Source organism: Callithrix jacchus, chromosome 3 (assembly GCF_049354715.1).
Source record: "Callithrix jacchus isolate 240 chromosome 3, calJac240_pri, whole genome shotgun sequence".
In the NCBI taxonomy this organism is placed as follows: Eukaryota; Metazoa; Chordata; class Mammalia; order Primates; family Cebidae; genus Callithrix; species Callithrix jacchus.
In genome coordinates this window covers 122,575,340-122,596,293 of record NC_133504.1, presented here as the reverse complement: position 1 = coordinate 122,596,293, position 20,954 = coordinate 122,575,340, and the positions used below count along the sequence as shown (strand labels likewise).

At 41.9% G+C, this 20,954-nt stretch overlaps 1 protein-coding gene across 1 annotated transcript; it reads left to right on the top strand.

Annotated features, from left to right (window-relative positions):
- Positions 1-2,511: 2,511 nt before the first annotated feature.
- On the top strand, positions 2,512-13,375 carry ODAPH (odontogenesis associated phosphoprotein). The gene is made up of 2 exons (XM_035293555.3): positions 2,512-2,598; positions 10,175-13,375. Exons 1-2 carry the CDS (start codon positions 2,532-2,534, stop codon positions 10,513-10,515), a joined length of 408 nt encoding a protein of 135 aa, XP_035149446.1. The 5' UTR covers positions 2,512-2,531; the 3' UTR covers positions 10,516-13,375.
- The last annotated feature ends 7,579 nt before the right edge of the window (positions 13,376-20,954 follow it).

Sequence of the window (20,954 nt, the reverse complement as noted above, 5' to 3'; positions counted from 1 at the left end):
TACTTGGGAGGCTGACCCACAAGAATTGCTTGAGCCCAGGAAGCAGAGGTTGCCATGAGCTGAGATTGCGCCACTGCACTCCAGCCTGGGCAACAGAGTGAAACTCCATCTCAAAAGGAAAAAAAAAAATGTGTTCCTTTGAAAATTTTGTTCCTTTATTTTATAAATTTCAGAACAATAGATTTAAATGAAAAAATAAGTTATTTTGCTTTTGTTATTTATTTTCATCAACATTTAAGATGAAAACTCATTAGCACTCCAAAACAAAAACGAAAGAGAATCAGAAGTGATACAAATGTCCATCAGTTAAAAGTTTGGTTAGATAAATTACAGTAAATCTATAAAATGAAACACCCGGCAGTGCCTAAAGTGATTATGTGAAGCTAATTTTATTGGCATTGTAGTGTATCTCCAATGCAGGAGACAAAGTAGCATGTGTGATACTGACCCACTGATATAAAATTATAGACAGTGTTTCTCTGCTTCATTCTCCTATAGCCTTCAGTTCTTCCTCTCTCTTAGCATTCAAAACCCTTTATTGTTATTACTGAGTTAATATTTAATGTCTCTGCCAAACTAGACTATAAGCTTCATGAGAGCAGGAATCTCATCTTTAGCCCCAGCACCTAGACCAGTGTCTGACTCTGAATAAATAAAAGTCAATACAGAATTATTAAATGAGTGGGTAGTCTAAGGACCTCAACTTGTTCTTGACGTTTCCTGGTTCCTTTTCAAACTGCTGACAAATCATCCATCTGATTATCTGTTCTGGAAGTTCACCTAAGACTAACATCAAGCCAGCAGAACTTTCCATTTTCTATCTGTGAGTGTTTGCAAACTCATTCATTTGGATTCTTAGTTTTCGCAACCTCTCTTGTTAAATTGTCAGCCCTTCAAAGACTGGGACCATGTTTAATTTGTTCTTTTTTTTTTTTTTTTTTCAAATGATACCTAGAAAAATGTTCTGCCCAAAGTGGAGGTCTTTTCAGTGATTAAATGATTTGGCAAGTACAGTCTCCTAAGAGAATAAATTATCGGTTGGGGTTATTATAATTTACTGATAATCACAAACACTCCCTTTCACTGGCCAGGCACTGTGGTTGGAGCTGTATGTCAATTATCTCCTTTATATGAAACCAACTTAAGTGCCCATCGACCAATGAGTGGATAAAGAAAACGTGGTATATATACACCATGGAATACTACTCAGCCATAAAGAGAAATGAATTAATGTCTTTTGTAGCAACTTAGATGGACTTGGAGGCCATTATTCCAAGTTAAGTAACTCAGAAATGGAAAAACAAATACCATATGTTCTCACTTGTAAGTGAGAGCTTAGCTAAGAGGACAGAAAGACATACAGAATGACATAATGGACTTTAGAGGTTGGGGTGGGGGAGGTTGGGAGGGGGTAGGAATAAAAGACTACATATTTGGGTGCAGTGTATACTGCTCAGGTGATGGGGGCACTAAAATCTCAGAATTCACCACTATAGAATCCATAAAAACCGCTTGTACCCAAAAATACATTAAAATTTAAAAACTTTAAAAAAAAAAGCATCTCCTTAATTCACAACATTCCTCTGAGGGTAGTACTACAAGTCCCATTTTACAGATGAGACCCCTGAGGCTTCAGCAAGTCTCAGGGACTCACCACAGTCACTCCGCTAGCAAGAAAAGGAACAAAGACTGGAATTTTTCCCAACTCCAAGGTCCATGTTCTTAATCACCTGTGACAATCCCCTCTCACATATACAGCGGCTGATAGAGTCTTTCTCTCAGGAGACCAACTGGACGTAGACATAGCACATCCATCTTATAGGCAATATAGTGAATCAGGAGGAGCCGTGACAGGACGACTCACTAAGTTACTCTCCCAAATTTTTATGTTTGCTTAGACAGTGCCCATCATGATCACTAGGGAAGATCGTTTCCTGATTCTTCTGCCCTTGCCTCCTGGACAAAAGCAGAGCACAGAAGCAGCATAAGCCCCGGTTGGGCACCAAAGAACAGTCCCCACCTGTCCACTGCAAACCACAGGGGTCCAGAAGCCTTTGAATAATGCCCTCCCCATCTTGTTCGCTTTTTAAGTAGGTAAGCTGCACAGAGCGAAGCACTGTTGCATATTTCTGGACTGTTGCTTATTTCTCTTGCAGAGGAAGACCCATATACTAAACTAAAAGGCACTAACATGGGAGAATAATTAAGGGATTAGAAGGATGGTTGAAGGCATGGTTGTCCAAAATCCCCCTCTGGGGAGAGATGATTGATATCTGGCTGTCATTACAAGAAGCTTCTGGTTGACAAAAACTGTCTGGTATTTCCTTGCTTATTTCTTACCCTCACACCACAGGGAATCAGTCACCAGTAGCCTGATTCAGATAATTTGCATTTGCGGAGTGGACCACACCTGATCACTGTGGGCTTCCCTGCTAATGCAAATTACCTGAATCAGGCTGCTGGTGACTCACCCACTCCCCCACTTTAAAGCAACATCAGGTTCAAGGCAGTGACTGCTCAGCATAGAAGCCATGGCTTGCAGACACGGCTTCTCCTACTGGTTACTGGTCTGCTTGTTGGTGGTAACTGTGGCAGAAGGTAAGGGTTTTGCTTTTGTTCTACTGTGGGTCCACTAATTAATAAGCTGTATGAAAAGATAAAATTGGCTCCATGATTGCACATTCCCATAAGTTGGAAATATTTACCTCAGCCTCCATCAGCTTGTGTGGTTAAAAAGAAGGAGGTTAGATTTTGTCATCTGAAGACCTTGGTCCTCGTCTCAGCACTAGCTCTGTGACTTTAGACATGCTTAACGTCTCTGAGCATCAGACTCCTCATATGTGAAGTGACAAAATTAATAATATCCATTGCTATGGGGTTTGCAAGGATCCAATGAGCTATCATCTGTGAAAAAACTCTTCAAGCTAAAAACACTATACAAACACTAGTTACTATGGTTACAAAGCTAACCATTCCACCTTGAATTACAGCACTGTCCACTTTCTATCTCCAGCAGCATATTAACTCGCACATGGTGGGTATTTAGTCTTTGTTCATTGCTTTAAACACATCTATTGAGCTGCATTTTGGTGCCACACAGGTGGGCACAGGTTTCTTTCTTTAGGATTATATTAGATTCCATTTCCTATTCTCTTCCTATTCTCTTTCTTTGTTCCCACTATAAAATGTGTACTGAGCCTTTGAATTGGTTTGCAAATCCCTAGGGAAAGGAATGAAAAAGCTGGGGAAGGGAGGAAAAGAGGGAAAGAAAAGAGGAGGAAATCTTGGGGAGCCTAGATCTAATCTTTTTTTCACAGTTAATTTTGATTCCAAAATTAGATGCTGTTTAGGGAAGAGGGACCTAGGAGTCAGACAGAGCCCTTTGCCCCCTTTCACATGTCTTGGGGAGGGGCCTTTGCAGGGGCTCAACCAAACCCTGCTCATGCCTGGGCAGATTCCCGGTTCCCATCCCTTAGAGCTCACAATAGACAGGAGGGGGGAGAGACATCAGAGCTGCTCGTGAAACACTCAGAGACCCCTGATCCAACCTCTGCACACACTCTGGCAATCAGGGAACAGGGCACAGGGCACAGATTATGAGCAAAACCTGCCCCGCAAATCCCAAGACAAGGCCCCCAAGACTTACTTGCTAAAAATGACCTCTAAAAGAAGCATCATAAAACAGAACTAGCCACCTGCCACCTTCTCTGCAGAAAGTGATCCACTCTTCATGAGGCTTTGTAAACATGTAGTTAAACAAGTTATAAGATTAGAGATTTATTTTATTCACATCTTAAAAACACCCCTTGAGGCAGGGCAAGGTGGCTCATCCCAGTAATTCCAGCACTTTGGGAGGCTGAAGCAGGCAGATCACCTGAGGTCAGGAGTTCGAGACCAGCGTGACCAACCTGGAGGAAACTCTGTCTCTACTAAAAATACAAAATTAGCCTGACATGGTGGTGCATGCCTATAATCCAGCTACTTGGGAGGCTGAGGCAGGAGAATTGCTTGAACCCCAGAGGCAGAGGTTGCGGTGAGCTGAGATCGCGCCATTGCACTCCAGCTTGGGCAATAAAAGAGACACTTCATCTCAACAACAACAAAAAACCCCCATCGAAACATCAGATTTGATTTCTGAATTTGGTTCACTTTTGTTCGCAATCCCTCGAAGTCCTTCATATGTTGCTTCATTCTATCCCCGCAGCCCTGCTTCCAGTTCGTCATTCATTCACACACACCTGGGTCTGCCCAACAAAGTTATGTGTGGATCTCCAAACTCACCCTCTTCTCGCTCCTGCATGGCAGCAACCACAGCTGCTCCCTCCTCTTGCTTTCACCTCTGTTTGTTGCATTTCTGCTTTAAGGCACAATATTTAAATGCCATTGATTTTGCCTTTACAAAGTCTTTGTTAAGGCATATAATTTTAAAATTGCAATCTCTGTTTCTAAAACCTTTGAATTCTTACAGCTATTTGTGCATCACCTACAGCACATTTGGCATCTGCTCCGCACTGCAGCTCGCCATCTTCATAGCATCTGCCTGCTCCTTGAGCTCAGGCTCCTAATCTCAATCATCTCTGCATTTGCCATAGCCCCTAATGTAGTAATCTGGACATGTTGAAATGACTTGACTCACAGCATAGAATTGAAAGAGGCCTATGTGATACTTTCTAGGCTCTGACTTTTTATCTGTGAAATTAGAGATTTGACCAAGATAGTCATTGTGTGAGTCTACAAAATAAATTGAGTTTTGCAGTTATTGTGAGTCAATCAATCACAGAACTTATTTTTCTTTCTGGTTCAAGTCTGAAAGCACATGAGAATTTTTCTAAGACTCCATGCGCCACGTAAGGGAAGCATTGCACACTTAAACTTCAAGTATAAAGTTTACTTCTCTTCAAATCAGTGTAGTTCACTGCAAGCCAGCTTTGTCTGCCCAAATAACCACAGAGTATAGGTAATTATAAGAAAAGGTCTTTCATCATTACCTTTTTTTTAAAAAGTACTTGTTTTTAAAGTAGTTGTTTGTATGCTATGAATTTCATGTCTAGACTATAATAAACCACCTTAAAACTGACATTCAAATTCCAAGCAATATTTTGCCTTCTTCTATTATACTCTAATTTTTTTTTTTTTTTTTTTGAGATGGAGTGTCCCTCTGTCACCCAGGCTAGAGTGCAGTGGCACCATCTCGGCTCACTGCAATCCCCACCTCGCAGGCTCAAGCAATTCTCCTGACCCAGCTTCCTGAGTAGCTGGGATTACAAGCACCTGCCACCACGTCCAGCTAATTTTTGTATTTTTAGTAGAGACAGAGTTTCACCATGTTGGCCAGGCTGGTCTCAAACTCCTGGCCTCAAATGATCCACTGGCCTTGGCCTCCCAAAGCACTGGGATTATAGGTGTGAGCCACCACACCTGGCAAATTTTTAATATAAATTATTATTACAGATTTTCTGGGACTGAAATACTCACGAACTCCATAAAAATATACAGAGAGAAACATTCAAGGTCTGTCTGACCATTCAATTCATCAAGTATTTACTGAGCATCACTATAAGCCAGGAATTATTCTAAGTGCTGGAGACACATGCAGTGAACAAGAGTCAGCCGTCTCTGTCATCGGAAGGTCCTATTCTAATAACATGTGCCCCAGTAGCCCCATCTTTAATGCACAGATTTTATGGGCCTAAGAAAATGGGGCTCAGGCTAACAGAATGTTTTCATAACATTCAAGATTAGTAACAGTAGCTGCCACTTATTAAGGGTGGACTGTATGTCCAGCAATGTTCTCAGCACTTTACACATTTCATTTTCAATAACACTCACAAGGGAATGATGAGATGGGTTGTATTATTTTCTTCATTTTAAAAAGAAGGAAGGTGAGACTCAAAGAGGTTAAGGAATCTATCTGTGTTCACCCAATTATTAAATGGCAGAGCTCAGAGAGCCTGGCTCTAGAGCCTATCCATTGAAACACTTCGCTATTCTGCCTCTCAAAATGTTTTTAATCTGCATTTAAATATTTGACCTACTTTGGTCTTATTGAGCTTGCAGTAGAGCTTTCGTCTTTGACATCCAATGCCTTTGATAGCATGTCAGTATGTTACATAAGGGGAAATATTTGCTTATTATTCAACACACTACTCCTGAGAGGGAGGAACTTGTTAACTTTACAATTACAGAAACTGAGATTTCTCTCAGTCGATTCAATTGTACTGCAGGCACTGTGCTAGGGACGAGGAGGCAGCAGTCTACAAGACAGTCACATAGATCTTTCAGTGGAGCAGGAATATAACCACTGAATAATAATCACACAGCTATGAGTATGATGAAAGTGGGCTCATAGGGTGCTAGGAAAGCCCAGCCTCTGGGTAGGAAAGGCCTCCCAGATCAAAAAAAAAAGAGAGGGGGAAGAAAGAGACTTGAAATCAGATAGGAGTTTGCCAGGCAAAGAGGACAGAGAATGGTGCTCTCGGCATCTGTAACCACCTTCTCAGAAGCCCAGGACAATTGATGACTTTTGCCAAAGTAGCTTTTGTAGAGTGGAGGAGGCAGGTTAGATTCCAAAGGATTAAATAGGGGAAGAAGCAGAATCAGAAGGTGTACAGATTTTAAAGAGAGAAGAGTAGGAACCAAAGAAGTTCATGGCAGATTACCTCAGCTTTCTCTCTGGAATATGAAGCTAATTAATCATCTTAGAAAGGTAAAGAGAGCTTCAAAGAAAATTCTTCAGATAAATGAAGAATAAACATTTTAAGGGAAATTCGAGGACATAGCCAAGGTTTTGAAGATAAGGAAGAGAGAATAAAGAGAAACAAAAGAATTAATGAGCAGTGTTAGATCAGCTGAAGTTAGAGATCATAAATAGCATCAACCCACTTTCTCAGATGTGTGGCCCTAACTTTGTAAGATGTGACAGGTTCCCAAACCAATCACTATTGCTCCCACATTTTAGGACACTTGCACTAGCTAACTAATGACCTGATAAAATCACCATAGGTCTAGTTTGCTTGGAAGAATGTGGTTTTATGTGGTCCTGCCCACATTTCTGGTAAGTGATTGAAGCGAGCTTATACCTTGATCTTACACCCTGGAAAATTCCCAGAAAAAGAGAGCACTGAACACTACTGGACATCCCAGAGTCAGAGGAAATCTGCCTTGCAGGCTCTAACACCCAACTGTTAGAAGATTTAGAGAGTAGCTTCAGGTTTCTAGAAATGAGATGAGCACGAGACGCGGTGGGTGGGTGGTTTTTAACAGCTGGAGCACAGTTAAACTGGTGGCACAGCTCAAGGCCTCACTAAGCCTGAGCTGACAGCAAAATGCCAAGATGGGGCTTAAAACAGAAGCTAGCTTATTTCCTAGGACTAGATTCTTGGCAGAATGTCTTCCTATAAGGTTCAGAACTTACCAGAAAAAAACGACTAATGTGGGATTTGGTCATTTTCTGTAGTTTAAAGTGTCTCAATCTAGTTTCAGTCATAGAATTTCAATGTACTCTGAGTAGATATGGGAGAAGAAGTTGGTATTTTGTTCAAGGAACAGACACCCATTCAAGCTAGCTTTAGAGACAAGTAGAGCTGGAGGTGTACTGATTATCATAAGGATATCTCCAAGAAACTTAACTATAGCTAGGGCTCCCTGAAAAGCCAAAAACTGGTGGGGCATGGTGGCTCATGCCTCTAATCCCAGCACTTTGAGAGTCCCGAGGCGAGTGGATCACTTGAAGTCAGGAGTTTGAGGCCAGCCTGGCCAGCATGGTGAAACCCCATGTCTACTAAAAATACAAAAATTAGCTGGGGGCGGTGGCGGGCACCTGTAATTCCAGCTACTCAGGAGGCTGAGGCAGAAGAATGGCTTGAACCCAGGAGGTGGAGGTTGCAGTGAGCCAAGAATGTACCACTGCACTCCAGCCTGGGCAACAAATCAAGACTCCATCTCAAAAACCAATAAACAAACAAAACTACCAAGGCTGTCTGGGCGCGGTGGCTCACGCCTGTAATTCCAGTACTTTTGGAGGCCGAAGTGGGCAGACTGAAAACCGGAGTTCAAGACCAGCCTGGTTAACATGGTGAAACCTATCTCTACTAAAAATACAAACATTAGCTGGGCATGGTGGTACCTGCCGGATATGGGTGTGAGCTACTCGGAAGGCTGAGGCACTAGAATCGCTTGAACCCGGGAGGCAGAGGTTGCAGTGAGATGGTACCATTGCACTCCAGGCTGGGCGACAGAGCGAGACTCGGTGCAAGAAAAAACAAAAGCAAACACCAAGGCTGCTGCTCCCAACATCACTCTGTTAGCACAAGGCCTCTAGTCTCTTCTTCTCTCCCAGAGGCCTTCCCTGTTTTGCTGCTTCTATGTGCAGACTGGCTTCTCTGCATTCTCAACATTCCACAGGGCAAAACCAGACACTCAAGCCCCCTGCCCTACACCTTCCTGATTGGTCACTGAGCAGCCAATGAATGAATTGAGTGTCTATCAGAGGTCCAATCGGCCATAGCCAGAAGGTGTGTAGTACTGACCTTTCCGGGGTTCCTGGATGAAACAGAATATGTAGGAGGGACCACGGACATAGGCAAATAACAAGCCATTCAACACAACCAGGAAACCTGAATTCGACTGTCCTGAAGGAGAGGGGAATCTAGTCCTTTATAAGTGCCTCAGTACTCTCAACTTCTTGTGGGAAGTTCATTTTATCATCATTTATGCGGGCGGCCCTTTCCAGGCTGTATATGTAAGTCTCTAAGGGAATGAAGGAACAATTTTCTAAAGGAAAGATTACTTTTTCTTAGTCAATTTGATTCAGTGATACAGCCAAGGAAGACTATGACACTTGAGTTTGATTTAAATTTCTTCTCAAAAAATAATTGCATCCTGGTTCTCAGTGCTCTTTCTCCAGCTGCTTGTAGATGGCCCCTCCCTTCCTCTAGGGAATTATTTCACTGCTTGGGTAGTTGAAGCAGAACTTTTGAATTAATGGCCTTTGGGGGTAGTTATTTTTATTTTCTTAACATTAAGTTCTTTTTTTAAACTGAATTTTCTTTATTTAGTTATAATTTACATGCAATAAAATCCATACATCTTAAAGGTACAGCTTGATCACATTTTACATATACCTACATATAAATATGTGTATGTGTATAAACATGTGTACACATATATATGCATATACACACAAATGTATATACGTGTGTGTACACCTGTGTATATACATGGAGATATATAGATAACCCTATCTGTGTAACAACCACCAAGATCAAGACATAAAACATTTCTAAAGAGTTCCCTGGCTACAGTTTCTGTTAAAAAACACCTTTCTGTGCCCTAAGCTGAATTATTATTTTGACTTTTTTAAGCTATAGTTTTGCTGGTTCTTGAACTTCATATAAAGGGAGTTGTACAGTATGTACACTTTTGTGTCTAAATTCTATTGCTCAACATAACATTCATGGGATTTATCCATGTTGCTCTGGGTATTAGTTCTTCCTTTTCATTGCTGAGTACTATTTCATTGTATGAATATACAGTTTTTTAATGCATTCTTCTGTTGATGGACACTTAGATTGTTTCCATTTAGGCTATTATGAATAAGGCTACTGTGAACACCCCTGAACTAGTCTTTTTGTAGACAATAAACATTCATTTCTCCTGGGTAAATTCCCCACCGTGGAAATGCTGGGTCATCAGGTGTGTCTGTGTTTCTTTTTTTTTTTTTTTTTTTTTTGAGACAGAGTCTAGCTCTGTCACCCAGGCTGGAGTGCAGTGATGCATTCTCGGCTCACTGCAACCTCTGCCTCTCAGGTTCAAGCGAGTCTCCTGCTTCAGCCTCCCGAGTAGCTGGGATTACAGGTGCATGCCACCACGCTTGGCTAATTTTTGTATTTTTAGTAGAGAAAGGGTTTCACTGTGTAGGCCAGGCTGTTCTCAAACTCCTGACCTCGTGATACGCCCACCTCAGCCTTCCAAAGTACTGGTTTTACAAGTGTGAGCCACCACGTCCGGCCTTGTGTTTCATTTTATTGAACGTGGGCAGTTCTTTCAAATATACATTGAGACTTCTCCAATTATCTCTTCCCAGCTTTCTCCTCTGCCACTACTCTAAAGTATCCATCACCCTTCTGCTTCTGTTACCAGACCTGTTTCCCAACTTGTGTTTTCCTCTCCACAGGACAAGAAGAGGTATTTACCCCTCCTGGAGACTCAGAAAATAATGCAGACCATACCGACTGCCAGGTCTTTACACTCACCCCTCCCCCCATCACGAGGAGTCCAGTAACAAGGGCCCAGCCCATCACAAAGACACCCAGGTGTCCCTTCCTTTTTTTTCCACGAAGGTTTCCACAAAGGCCCAGAGTCTATTTTCGGTTTCCAAACAGACCTTTCCTCCCTTCAAGGTGTAACTACCGTTTTCCGTTCCGGCCATTTTATTGGCCACGCCGTCGCCTTACTCCTGGTAGATATTTCCTCAGAAGAAGACTCCAGAGAGGAAGCTCATCTGAGGAAATCTGAGAGAGAAGAGAAACCCAAACATACTGAAGCAAAAAAAAAAAAAAAAAAAGCCAATCCTTCAGAAAAAGCAACAAAAAGATTTCCAAACTAAAACTATCGGATTTGAAGATTAAGTCTCCTAAACACCACTGACTAGAAACTGTTCTCTTTTCAGCAGTGAAGATATTGGACCACAGGTTAATGATGTTTGCAAAATTGGACAATATATCTTATCCTCAACTTCTTATGGTCAAGAATATTTATGCAAATAAAACCTTAAAATGGGTAGCTCCAGTAATTCCTATCCATACTGAGATGCTGAAAGAATCCATCTCCTCCTCTAAATTACACAGCATTTAAATAAATTGAGATCATTATAAAACACATGAAGACACTGATAACATCATTTTTATATTCATTGGAAAATGTACAGAGCAAGATGCATTTACAAAATAAACTTTAAAAGAAATTATAAAGCTTAAAGCAATTAAGAAGTTATGGGGAGTCTGACTGTAGATAATACTTTGAAAATATAAACTGACTTATCTAACCTAAATATTTTTTTTCTTTGAAACAGAGCTTCTCTTGTTGCCCAGGCTGGAGTGCAGTGGCACGATCTCAGCTCACTGCAACCTCTGCCTCCCAGGTTCAAGCAATTCTCCTGCCTCAGCCTCCTGAGTAGCTGGGATTATAGGCGCCTGCTACTACACCTGACTAATTTTTTGTATTTTTTTTTTAGTAGAGACAGGGTTTCACCATGTTGGCCAGGATAGTCTCAAACTCCTGACCTCAGGTGATCCACCTGCCTTGGCCTCCCAAAGTGCTGGGATTCCAGGTGTGAGCCACTGCCCCCAGCCCCAAATAATTACTTTTAAACTATAGTATCTAAATTTACTTTCATGTTGACTTCTTAAACAGCTGGTGTGAATTAATTTGCTGAGTTTCTCACTGTTTCCCCGTTATCATTAGATAGATGCTGGCTAAAATGATATACTTCTTCTCAAACTTTTAACATGATTCCAGGTTCAGAAAGCCTGGTTAAACAGCTTCAAGAATATTCTGGTAACTCTAGAACTCTACAGACATAAGTTCACTCAACCTCGGAACCTTGTATTCTCAGGATGCAATATGAGAAACAAATCCCACAGATTGCATTCATTGGTTATTTGTTTTGACCCCTCTGTAAATCACAGCTTCCTTTTTATGCCACTCGTCTTGCCTGTAACATGAGAACTTTGGTTTCGCGTATGTGGTCAGCAGCTTGCACTTGTTCCTCCCATGAACTATGTGCAAAAGTTGCTGTTGCTACTGCTGCTACAAAAACAGAAAGAAAAAAAATTAGCACCCAGACATGACAGGACTTTGGGAATGGTTGCCCTGGAAAAGGAAAGAGAGATAAAATCATCATGTTATGTTTCTTTGCTTTATTAAAATGATTTTAAAAAAAGAGAAAAAAGCTATGTATTTCATTCACTTTCTAGAAAATATTCATTTTAAGAAAAGATTTTTGCTTCCAATTTACAGGTTTCAATAAAAAATCTATTTGAAAACCTAATCAGAAAAACTAAACTATATTTTAAAATAAACCCTACCTGCTCTCTTTTTTTGGTTAACGGGGACATACCAGAAAAGGGCCAGCTTCGGGCAAACTTGAAGACAGATAAAGGTTTGCGTTTGAAACCCACCTCCCCTTCCGACTCTCTTCCTTTATTCTGGCATGCTCACCGCTCACGTAGATACTCAGTGTCCTCACGGTGCCAGCAACTGCCAAAAACTAACATACCTTTGACTGGACTTTCTCTTCCCAAATGCTGGAATTTTTCCAATTCAAAGCTTAACTGTTCTGAAATCTAGTCCTTGAAGGCCTTGCTAGGTAATGTGTGAGCCTCAGGTAAACTAAGACAAACTAATGATGGATGAACAGCTTCAATGTATTAATCACTGCATCTAATCTAGAAGGCAGGCTATTCCTACAGTGTTTCAGAGTAAGGGCCTTTCAACATAACTGGGTAAAATTGCATTCTTCCTCACCCTGAAACATGCAGAGAGTATGAGAAGCAGCCCACACCTGCAATTAAAAGTATAGACCTAAGAGTGCAAAAGGCTTATTTGGGCAGAAAATATATGCTTTTGTGACTTAGAAAATTTTGTATCATTCCTTTGGATTCATAAAGTTGCTTTTTAAATACAGAGATTCCCAGCAGGTTTATCCAATTAGAAGGATAACATGGAATCACTAATACCTCCAAGTGAATTCGTTTCTCAAATGAGTTCCTATCAACTAACTCTTTTTGAAGCAATGGGAGTCTGTGGGAAGGGTATAAGAACTCTTTAACGCATGTTTTTTTGTTTTTGTTTTTGTTTTTTGCTTTTAGGCAGGAATTACAACAATAGTATTGTAAGTTTAAAGTTCTAACTATGCCCAAAAAACATAACCTGAATCTAATCATCAAAAAAAAAACCTCAAATTAAGGAACATTTGGAAAACTGGCATCTTCAAAAATGTAGATGTCATGAAAGACCAAGGTTAAAGATTTAAGCGGCCTGACAATTCAGTGCAATGCATGATCTGCGACTGGATCCTGGAGGTCAGAAGGGGCGGGAGAGATCACCATAAAGGACAAAGAGGCATGACTGGGACAGCTGGCAAGTTTTAAATTTGGACCATGCATTAGGTAACAGGATTTTGTCAATGTTAAACTTTCTGAATTTGATAATTCTGTAAGAGAATATTCCTGGTCTTAGGAAATAGATGTTGAAGCATTTGAGGGTAAATAAGTATGATTTCTGCAACTAAATCTCAAAGGATTCAGGAAAAATATGCATATACATGCAGATATATGATAGATAGATAGGAAGTAATAAACCACATGTGGCAGAATGTGTTTACAGTTGATGTGTCTGAGTAAAGGGTATATGGGAGTTGTTTGTACTATTCTTGAAGCTCTTCTAGAGTTTGACATTATTTCAAGTATATTTAAAGAGCATTATTGAAAACAACACAAAAAATTAATCTCAAATGTATCCATGCCCTTGAAGATAAGTTAAAAATGAAATCTTATTCCCACCTTCCCACACTAACAACCACCTTTCAGTGACTCACATTGGTTGTAAGAGTGACGGGGCAAAAAGACAGGCTGTGCTGAAACTCAGCTGAGCACTATTATTTGGGGAAGGTTAGTTTTTAATGAGAGGTGGAAGAAAGTTTAGCTGAAAGTCTGGGTGCAAAGGAAGAAAGAGAAGAAATGAGCTAGCATTTACCTCCCACAACCACCACCACCAGCCAGTCTTTTGGATTGAATTTGAGCCACCATAGTTGACAGTGAGCACCAGAAGCTGATGTCAGTGTCTTAAGAGATGTTGGTGCCCTCTGAACATAACAGTGCTGAGTAGGGGTCAAGATGACACAGTGTGGCACAGATTTGAGGAGGGACCATTATCTCCACCTCTACACAGAACCCAATCCTGCTCTGACACCTAATTGTCCAAAAGTTGCAAAATAGCAGCAACTTTTGGACAATTAGGAAACGGCAGCACCTTACATTGAACACCTGTCTCATCACAAAGGATACTGTCCACCTAAGCAGTGAGGAAGCGCCTTGCAGGGCTTTGTGAGCAGCACATGCCAACAAGAGACAGCTTAGCCAGAAGGATGTGAAGGATATGTAGGCTGTGTGGGGTCTGCTACTGAACAATTGGTCTGTGACACATTTAAACCATGGTCAACAATGGAGTTTGCTAGCTTCCTGATTAAAAATGAAAAACTTTTAAAGAGGCTACTTGTTCTATAAATGTTACCTCATGTCATATGAAAAATTATTTGAGGAGGTCTGCTAGTTTGCCAGGGCTGCTATAACAAAATATCAGACTGCGTGGCTTAAACAACAGAAATGTATTTCTGAGGGTTAGAAGTCTCAGATCACAGTGCCATCAAGGTTGGTTTTGATGTAGGGCAGGTGAGCCCAAAAGTGGGGGTTAGCCTGTGAGGGTTCTTGGCTTTACCTAGGAAAGAATTCAAGGGAAAGACAGAGGTAGAAGGAAACAGATTTATCGAAAAGGCAGTGTTATAGCTTTGTGACTCAGGGCTACCCCGAAGGCAGAGAGCAGTACCTCGGGGCAGTTTTGCAGTCCTATTTATACCCACTCATAAGTGGATACAGATGAAGGTGTGATTTATGCAGAAGTTTTTAGGGAAGGGGCAGTAAATTTTGGGTCATTGGGTCACTGCCATGGAAAGGGGCAGTCACTCCTGGGTGTTGTCATGACAATGGTAAATTGACGTGGCACACGGTGGTTGTGTCTGATTGAAGGGGATTGAAGGGGGCTTCCTTCTCACTCTCCACCCCCATTTTAACTAGTCCTCAGTCTGGTCTGATGTGTAAGCCCCGCCTCTGGAGTCCAGTCCTGCTTCCTGCTCCGGTTTACTCTGAGGCCTCTCTCCCTGTCTTGCAGACGGCCACCCTCTTGCATCTCTTCAGATGGTCATTTCTCTGTGTACATGTGCCACTGGTGTCTCTCTTGTGTGACTAGATTTCCTCTTCTCATAAAGACACCAGTCAGGATTGGGGCCCATCCTAACAGCCTCATTTTAAATTAATCACCTCTTTAAAGGCTCCATCTCCAAACAGTCACATGGTGAAGTACTGAGGAGGCAAAGGCTTCAACATATGAATTTGGGGGAACATACTCCAGTCCACAACAAGAAGTATCCAATTTTCGTAGAAGTAACTAGAAATTTCCAGAGCAGCTACATAATCTAGAGAAAGCTGGCTCTGATTCTAAAGAAAACAGGGTTACAATATTCAAGCACATTTTTATTTTGAGATGCAATTTTGCTCTTTTCACCCAGGCTGGAATGCAATAGAGCAATCTCAGCTCACTGCAACCTCTGCCTCCCAGTTCAAGCAATTCTCCTGCCTCAGCCTCCCAAGAAGCTGGGATTACAGGGGTGCACCACCACACCTGGCTAATTTTTGTATTTTTAGTAGAAATGGGGTTTCACCATGTTGGCCAGGCTGGTCTCAAACTCCTGACCTCAAGGGGTCCATCCACCTCGGCCTCCCAAAGTGCTGGGATTATAGGTGTGAGCCACCACACCCAGCACTTTTATACGAAGAAAAAATAGGCCAGGCCTGGTGGCTCATGCCTGTAATCCTAGCATTTGGGGAGGCTGAGGTGGGTAGATCATTTGATTCCAGGATTTGGAGACCAGCCTGGGCAACATGGCAAAAACCTATCTCTACAAAAAAATCCAAAAATACAAAATTAGCTGGGAGTAGCGGCATGCGCCTGTAGACCCAGCTACTCAGGAGACTGAGATGAGAGGATTGCTTGAGCCCAGGAGGTTGAGGTTGCAATGAGCCATGATCACACCACTGCACTCCTACCTGGATACCCTGTCTCAAAATAAGAAGAAAAAGAAAAAATAGGCCAGACATGGTGGTTTACACCCATAATCCCAACGCTTTGGAAGGCTGAGGCAGGGAGATCACTCAGGTCCAGGGGTGTGTGCCTGTAGTCACAGCTGCTTGGGAGGCTACAGTGAGCTATTATCACACCACTGTACACCAGCCTAGGCAGCAGGGCGAGACCCAGTCTCAAAAATGATAATAATCATAAATAAAGGGAACCGTAACTATTTCAAGCACAGCACTTATTTCATTTAGTTTTGCAGTCAAATGTAAGTAGAGATCAGATTCCTATAAGAAGCTCCAGGCTTGTTCTAAACAGCAGAGAGAGAAACCAGCCAAGGGTGGGAGGTATGAAAGAGTAGACACAGCTGAACAAGGTGTGTGGGGCAATGAGTTCGATAAACCTCAGCAACGTGTGGGGTCATCATCAAGCAAAACCACTGAGGTGGCCGGGCATTGTGGCTTACACCTGTAATCCCAGCCCTTTGGGAAGCCGAGATGGGCGAAGCACCTGAGGTCAGGAGTTCGAGACCAGGCTGGCCAACATGGTGAAACCCCATCTCTACTAAAAATACAAAAATTAGCCGGGCGTGGTGGTGCCTGTCTGTAGTCCCAGATACTCAGGAGGCTGAGGCGGGAGAATCTCTTGAACCAGGGAGATGGAGGGCAGACGGAGGTGGGAGAATCTCTTGAATCAGGGAGCCAAGATGGCACCACTGCACTCCAGCCTGGGCAACACAAGCAAAACTCTGTCAAAAAAAAGAAAACCCACTGAAGTGTGACAAAATAGCTCTAGACTGAAAACAACACAAATGTCCACCTGCAGTAGAATGGGTAAATCCATTGCTTTTTTTCCCTATACTAGAATGCTACACAGCAATGAAAACCAACAAATTACTACTATTCATACATAGATGTATGAATTCATACATACATCTCACAGATTTCATACTGAAAAGAAGTCAGTCACAAAAGAATACATATACTAAGATTCCATTTTACATGAAATTCAGGAACAGGCAAAACTAATCCATGGTGATAGAGGCCAGAACAATGATGACCTTGGGTTGAGGAAGGGGCAAGAGAGAGAATGGTAGAAGCTGGAAGTAGTTTGTATCTTGCTTGGTCCGAGTAGTGTATACATTTATAAAAATCATCATGTTATATACGTCAGATTTATGTGTTTTACTAGACACAAGTTGTACACTAATTGGAAAAATTTGAAATGCTGCAGTGTACAGGATATCAGTAAATGCACACTAATTATAGTTGCAGCTTTTGTTTATCAAACAAGCATTTGAATATTCTGTTGACTGGTAATTACCAAGGCTGTATTAAGTAGGATTTCCCTGAATATTTTTTAGTATGTATCAATAAGCATTTGTCCTTCCCAGGGTAAATCCAAACCAGAAATCTTTCAACAGTCTTAAATGTAACCCTACACATCATACAGTTTGCTAGCCAGAGAACCACAAAAACAAAAATACATTCCAAAGAGAAAATCTCTCTTTCAGCTTCATCATTGGAAAAATATAGGTTGGACAGTAGGAGTTCAATGATTTGTGTAGAAGGGATCATCACAAACAAATAATCACCGCTGCAACCTTTGACACAGATGTCCAAGTCTTTAGAGTGGCCTGTGGGACCTGGCCTACGCACTCCCCATCCCCACCCTACTTCTCTCTGAACTCATGTCACACTACTCTCTTCCTTTCTCACTCCGCTTCACACACACTGTCCTCCTCGCTGTTTCTCAAACTAGCCAAGCATACTCCCTCCTCAGGGTCTGTACCCTTGCTGGTCTGCCTGCTCTTCCCCCAGATATCCACATGGCTCCTTCCCTTTCTTCAGGACATTCATAAAATTCCACCGCTCAGTTCCCTGGCCACCCTATCAAAATGTGCAGGCAGAGACCCACCTCCTCTCCCTGTTCCTGGCTTTTTTAGACCCACCATGTTTCACATTGAAGCATCCATAGGTATTCTTTGTTATGTTTGTTTGTTTGTTTGTTTTGAGAAGGAGTTTTGCTCTTGTTGCCCAGGCTGGAGTGCAATGGCATGATCTCAGCTCACTGCAACTTCCACCTCCCTGGTTCAAGCGATTCTCCTGCCTCAGCCTCCTGAGTAGCTGGGATTATAGGCACCTGTCACCTTGCCTGGCTATTTTTGGATTTTTAGTAGAGATGGGGTTTCACCATGTTGGCCAGGCTAGTCTCAAACTCCTGACCTCAGGTGATCCACCCCCTCGGCCTCCCAAAGTGCTGGAATTACAGGCATGAGCCACTGCCACCGCACCCAGCCATTGTTTGTTATTTGTAGAGATTTTTATCTATTTTGCTCACTTTTTTTTTTTTTTTTTTTTTTTTTTTAGAGACAGGGTCTTGCTCTGTTGCTCAGGCCAGAGTGCAGTGGCATGATCACAGCTCACCGCAGGCTCAACCTCCCGAGCTCCAAAGATCCTCTCACCTCAGCTGGGACAGAGACTACAGGCATGCACCATGATGCCAGATCAATTTTTGTATTTTTTGTAGTGACGGGGTTTTGTCATGGTGCCCAGGCTGCTTTTAAACTCCTGAGCTCAAGCAATCCATCTGCCTCAGCCTCCCAAAGTGCTGGGCTTGCAAGCCTGAGTCACCACATCTGGCCTTTGTTCACTTCTTTATCCCCAGTACTTAAAACATGCTCTGCAATCAATAAATATTTGTTAAATAAATGAATTTTTAAACATCCTGTTATCTAACCCTATTTGCTTCTACATATCAGTTCACATATATTAGGGGAAACCTCAAGATTTCAAAATCTTGACCAGGTGCGGTGGTTCATGCTTGTAATCCCAGCACTTTGGGAGGCCAAGATGAGTGGATCACCTAAGGTCAGGAGTTCCAGACCAGCCTGACCAACATGGTGAAATCCTGTCTCTACTAAAAATACAAAATTAGCCGGGCGTGGTGGCACATGCCTGTTGAACGTCTTTGTTCAACAAGAAGTGAACAAAGGCCGGGTGTGGTGAGTCAGGCCTGTAATCCCTGCTACTCAGGAGACTGAGGCCGGAGAATCGCTTTAACCCAGGTGGTAGAGGTTGCAGTGAGCCAAGATCGCACCATTGCATGCCAGCCTGGGCAACAAGAGCAAAAAAAAAAAAAAAAAAAAAAAAGATTTAAAAACCTTCACCCAGAAAAAAAGAATTATTGAGGAGAGAAAGATAAGACACACTTGTCTCACCCAAATAAAATAGTTCCTGGTCATCAATATATGGTTTCAATCTCCTTTCAGGACTTTTTAAAATGAATTCTGTTTCACTGTAGATGCAATTTTCTCTCTTTCAGTAGTCTGTTGCAGGGTAGGTAGGAATGGCAACTAGAGATAGAGAACCCTCCAATTCAATTGCCAACTTAATTTTTTAATTCTCATAAACTTTTATTAGCAGGCTCTATCACTCTCTCTTTTTTAAACTGAGTCCAATTCTATTTCTAAAACCCGTCTTCCAGGGCCAAGTCAAGACTCATAGGTTTCCTTGGAAGGCTAATTATTTGAGATAGCACTTCAAACTGTCATTCTTCAAAGATCTCTTCGAGAAGCACAGAGAAATTGATTTTCCACCAGCAAAATTTATTTACTTCCTGGATTATGTTCTAAATAAAAAGATTTTTACATGTTCTGAACATAATAAATTTTTTAACTTCTCTAGAAACATCGTTCACAATGTACTCCACCTGGAGAGTTAGATACTCACCCTCACTCAGAATAGAGGTAGATTTCATAGAGTCATAGCAGTAAAAATTTGTTCAAAGGGTATTTTAAAGTTCTTTGTCTGTATTGGCAATACATTTCTCCTTTTCTATACTACCTCTTCACTTTTTTGGTGATTTTGTTTTTCCAATCAACATGTTGAGAAATATATCAAGGGTTTAAATTTTAGACACAAAACATATGGCTTATTTTCCCAAAACAACATTATGCCTTGCACTTTTTCAGATTTGGAATTTGAGTGCACTGACGGCTGACTTAACACACATATTAACCAACTGCTTTAAAGGTTAGAAATGTGTCTGGGGTTGCACCATGTAAACTCCCTATGCTGCACTCCAAATATAATCAAGAAAGAAAGCCAGTGCCAATGCAGACTAATCTTCACACTTTCAAGCATTATGAAGATTGACTTACATTTTGCCACCTACACAGACATCACAATTGAAAACCATGTTTCAAATTAATTCCAAAGATGTTCAGAACTCTTATTAGGCTGGTATACCTGGAGGTAAAATTGTTCCTTCAACTCTGCCTTTACCCGAACGCCAACATTTCATTTTGTGAGGAAAATTTACTTTCATAATTCTCCAACTTGTTTTTTTTGTTCGGGATTCTCAGTGAAGTCCACAGCTCTTTCCCAGCACCCCCATGCTCCCACCAGCCTAGACCCCTGCCTAGCCACTCTTTGCCTTGCTGATCTCTGAGTTACCAACCACCTGCTAATATTAGGGAGGCCCTGACATAATCGCAGAGACTGAGGAAGTCAAGCGCATTGGATCTCTTCTGCTTCCTAGACACCTGGGCACCTGCACTACTGGAGTGTTTCGCTAACAACATCCACCCACCAGGGGGCGCCCCTCCACTAGCAGTGCTGTCTGATGGCTTTTATAGTTCTCCCTGGCCAAGCCTGTAGTTCAAATAGTTTGAGCACTCCTTAACACTGTGCTCTTTACAATGGAAAAAGAAGACCATTTATTGAATGCATGGACAAAAAGAAACAGATAATACCCCTCAGCTAAAATTTGTCTTAGATTGTAGCATTTTTGCCCTTGGGAAGGATATGGCTTGCAGTGAGAGGGCCTTTACTGCCACCTCCTGGATCACGGCTTGTCAGCACAGGGCAGTCCTGGGCAGAGCCAAGGGAGTAGGGTGTCATCCCGGAGAAATGGATGTCAGGTAAACGGTGCAATCCCAGAGCTCAGATCTTTCATAACTTTCCTTAAATAATTCCTGTCTATCCAAGCAGAACTGGCTTCTTTTTCATCCCTCTGCCCCAGGAGGGAGATGTGCTAATCTCATT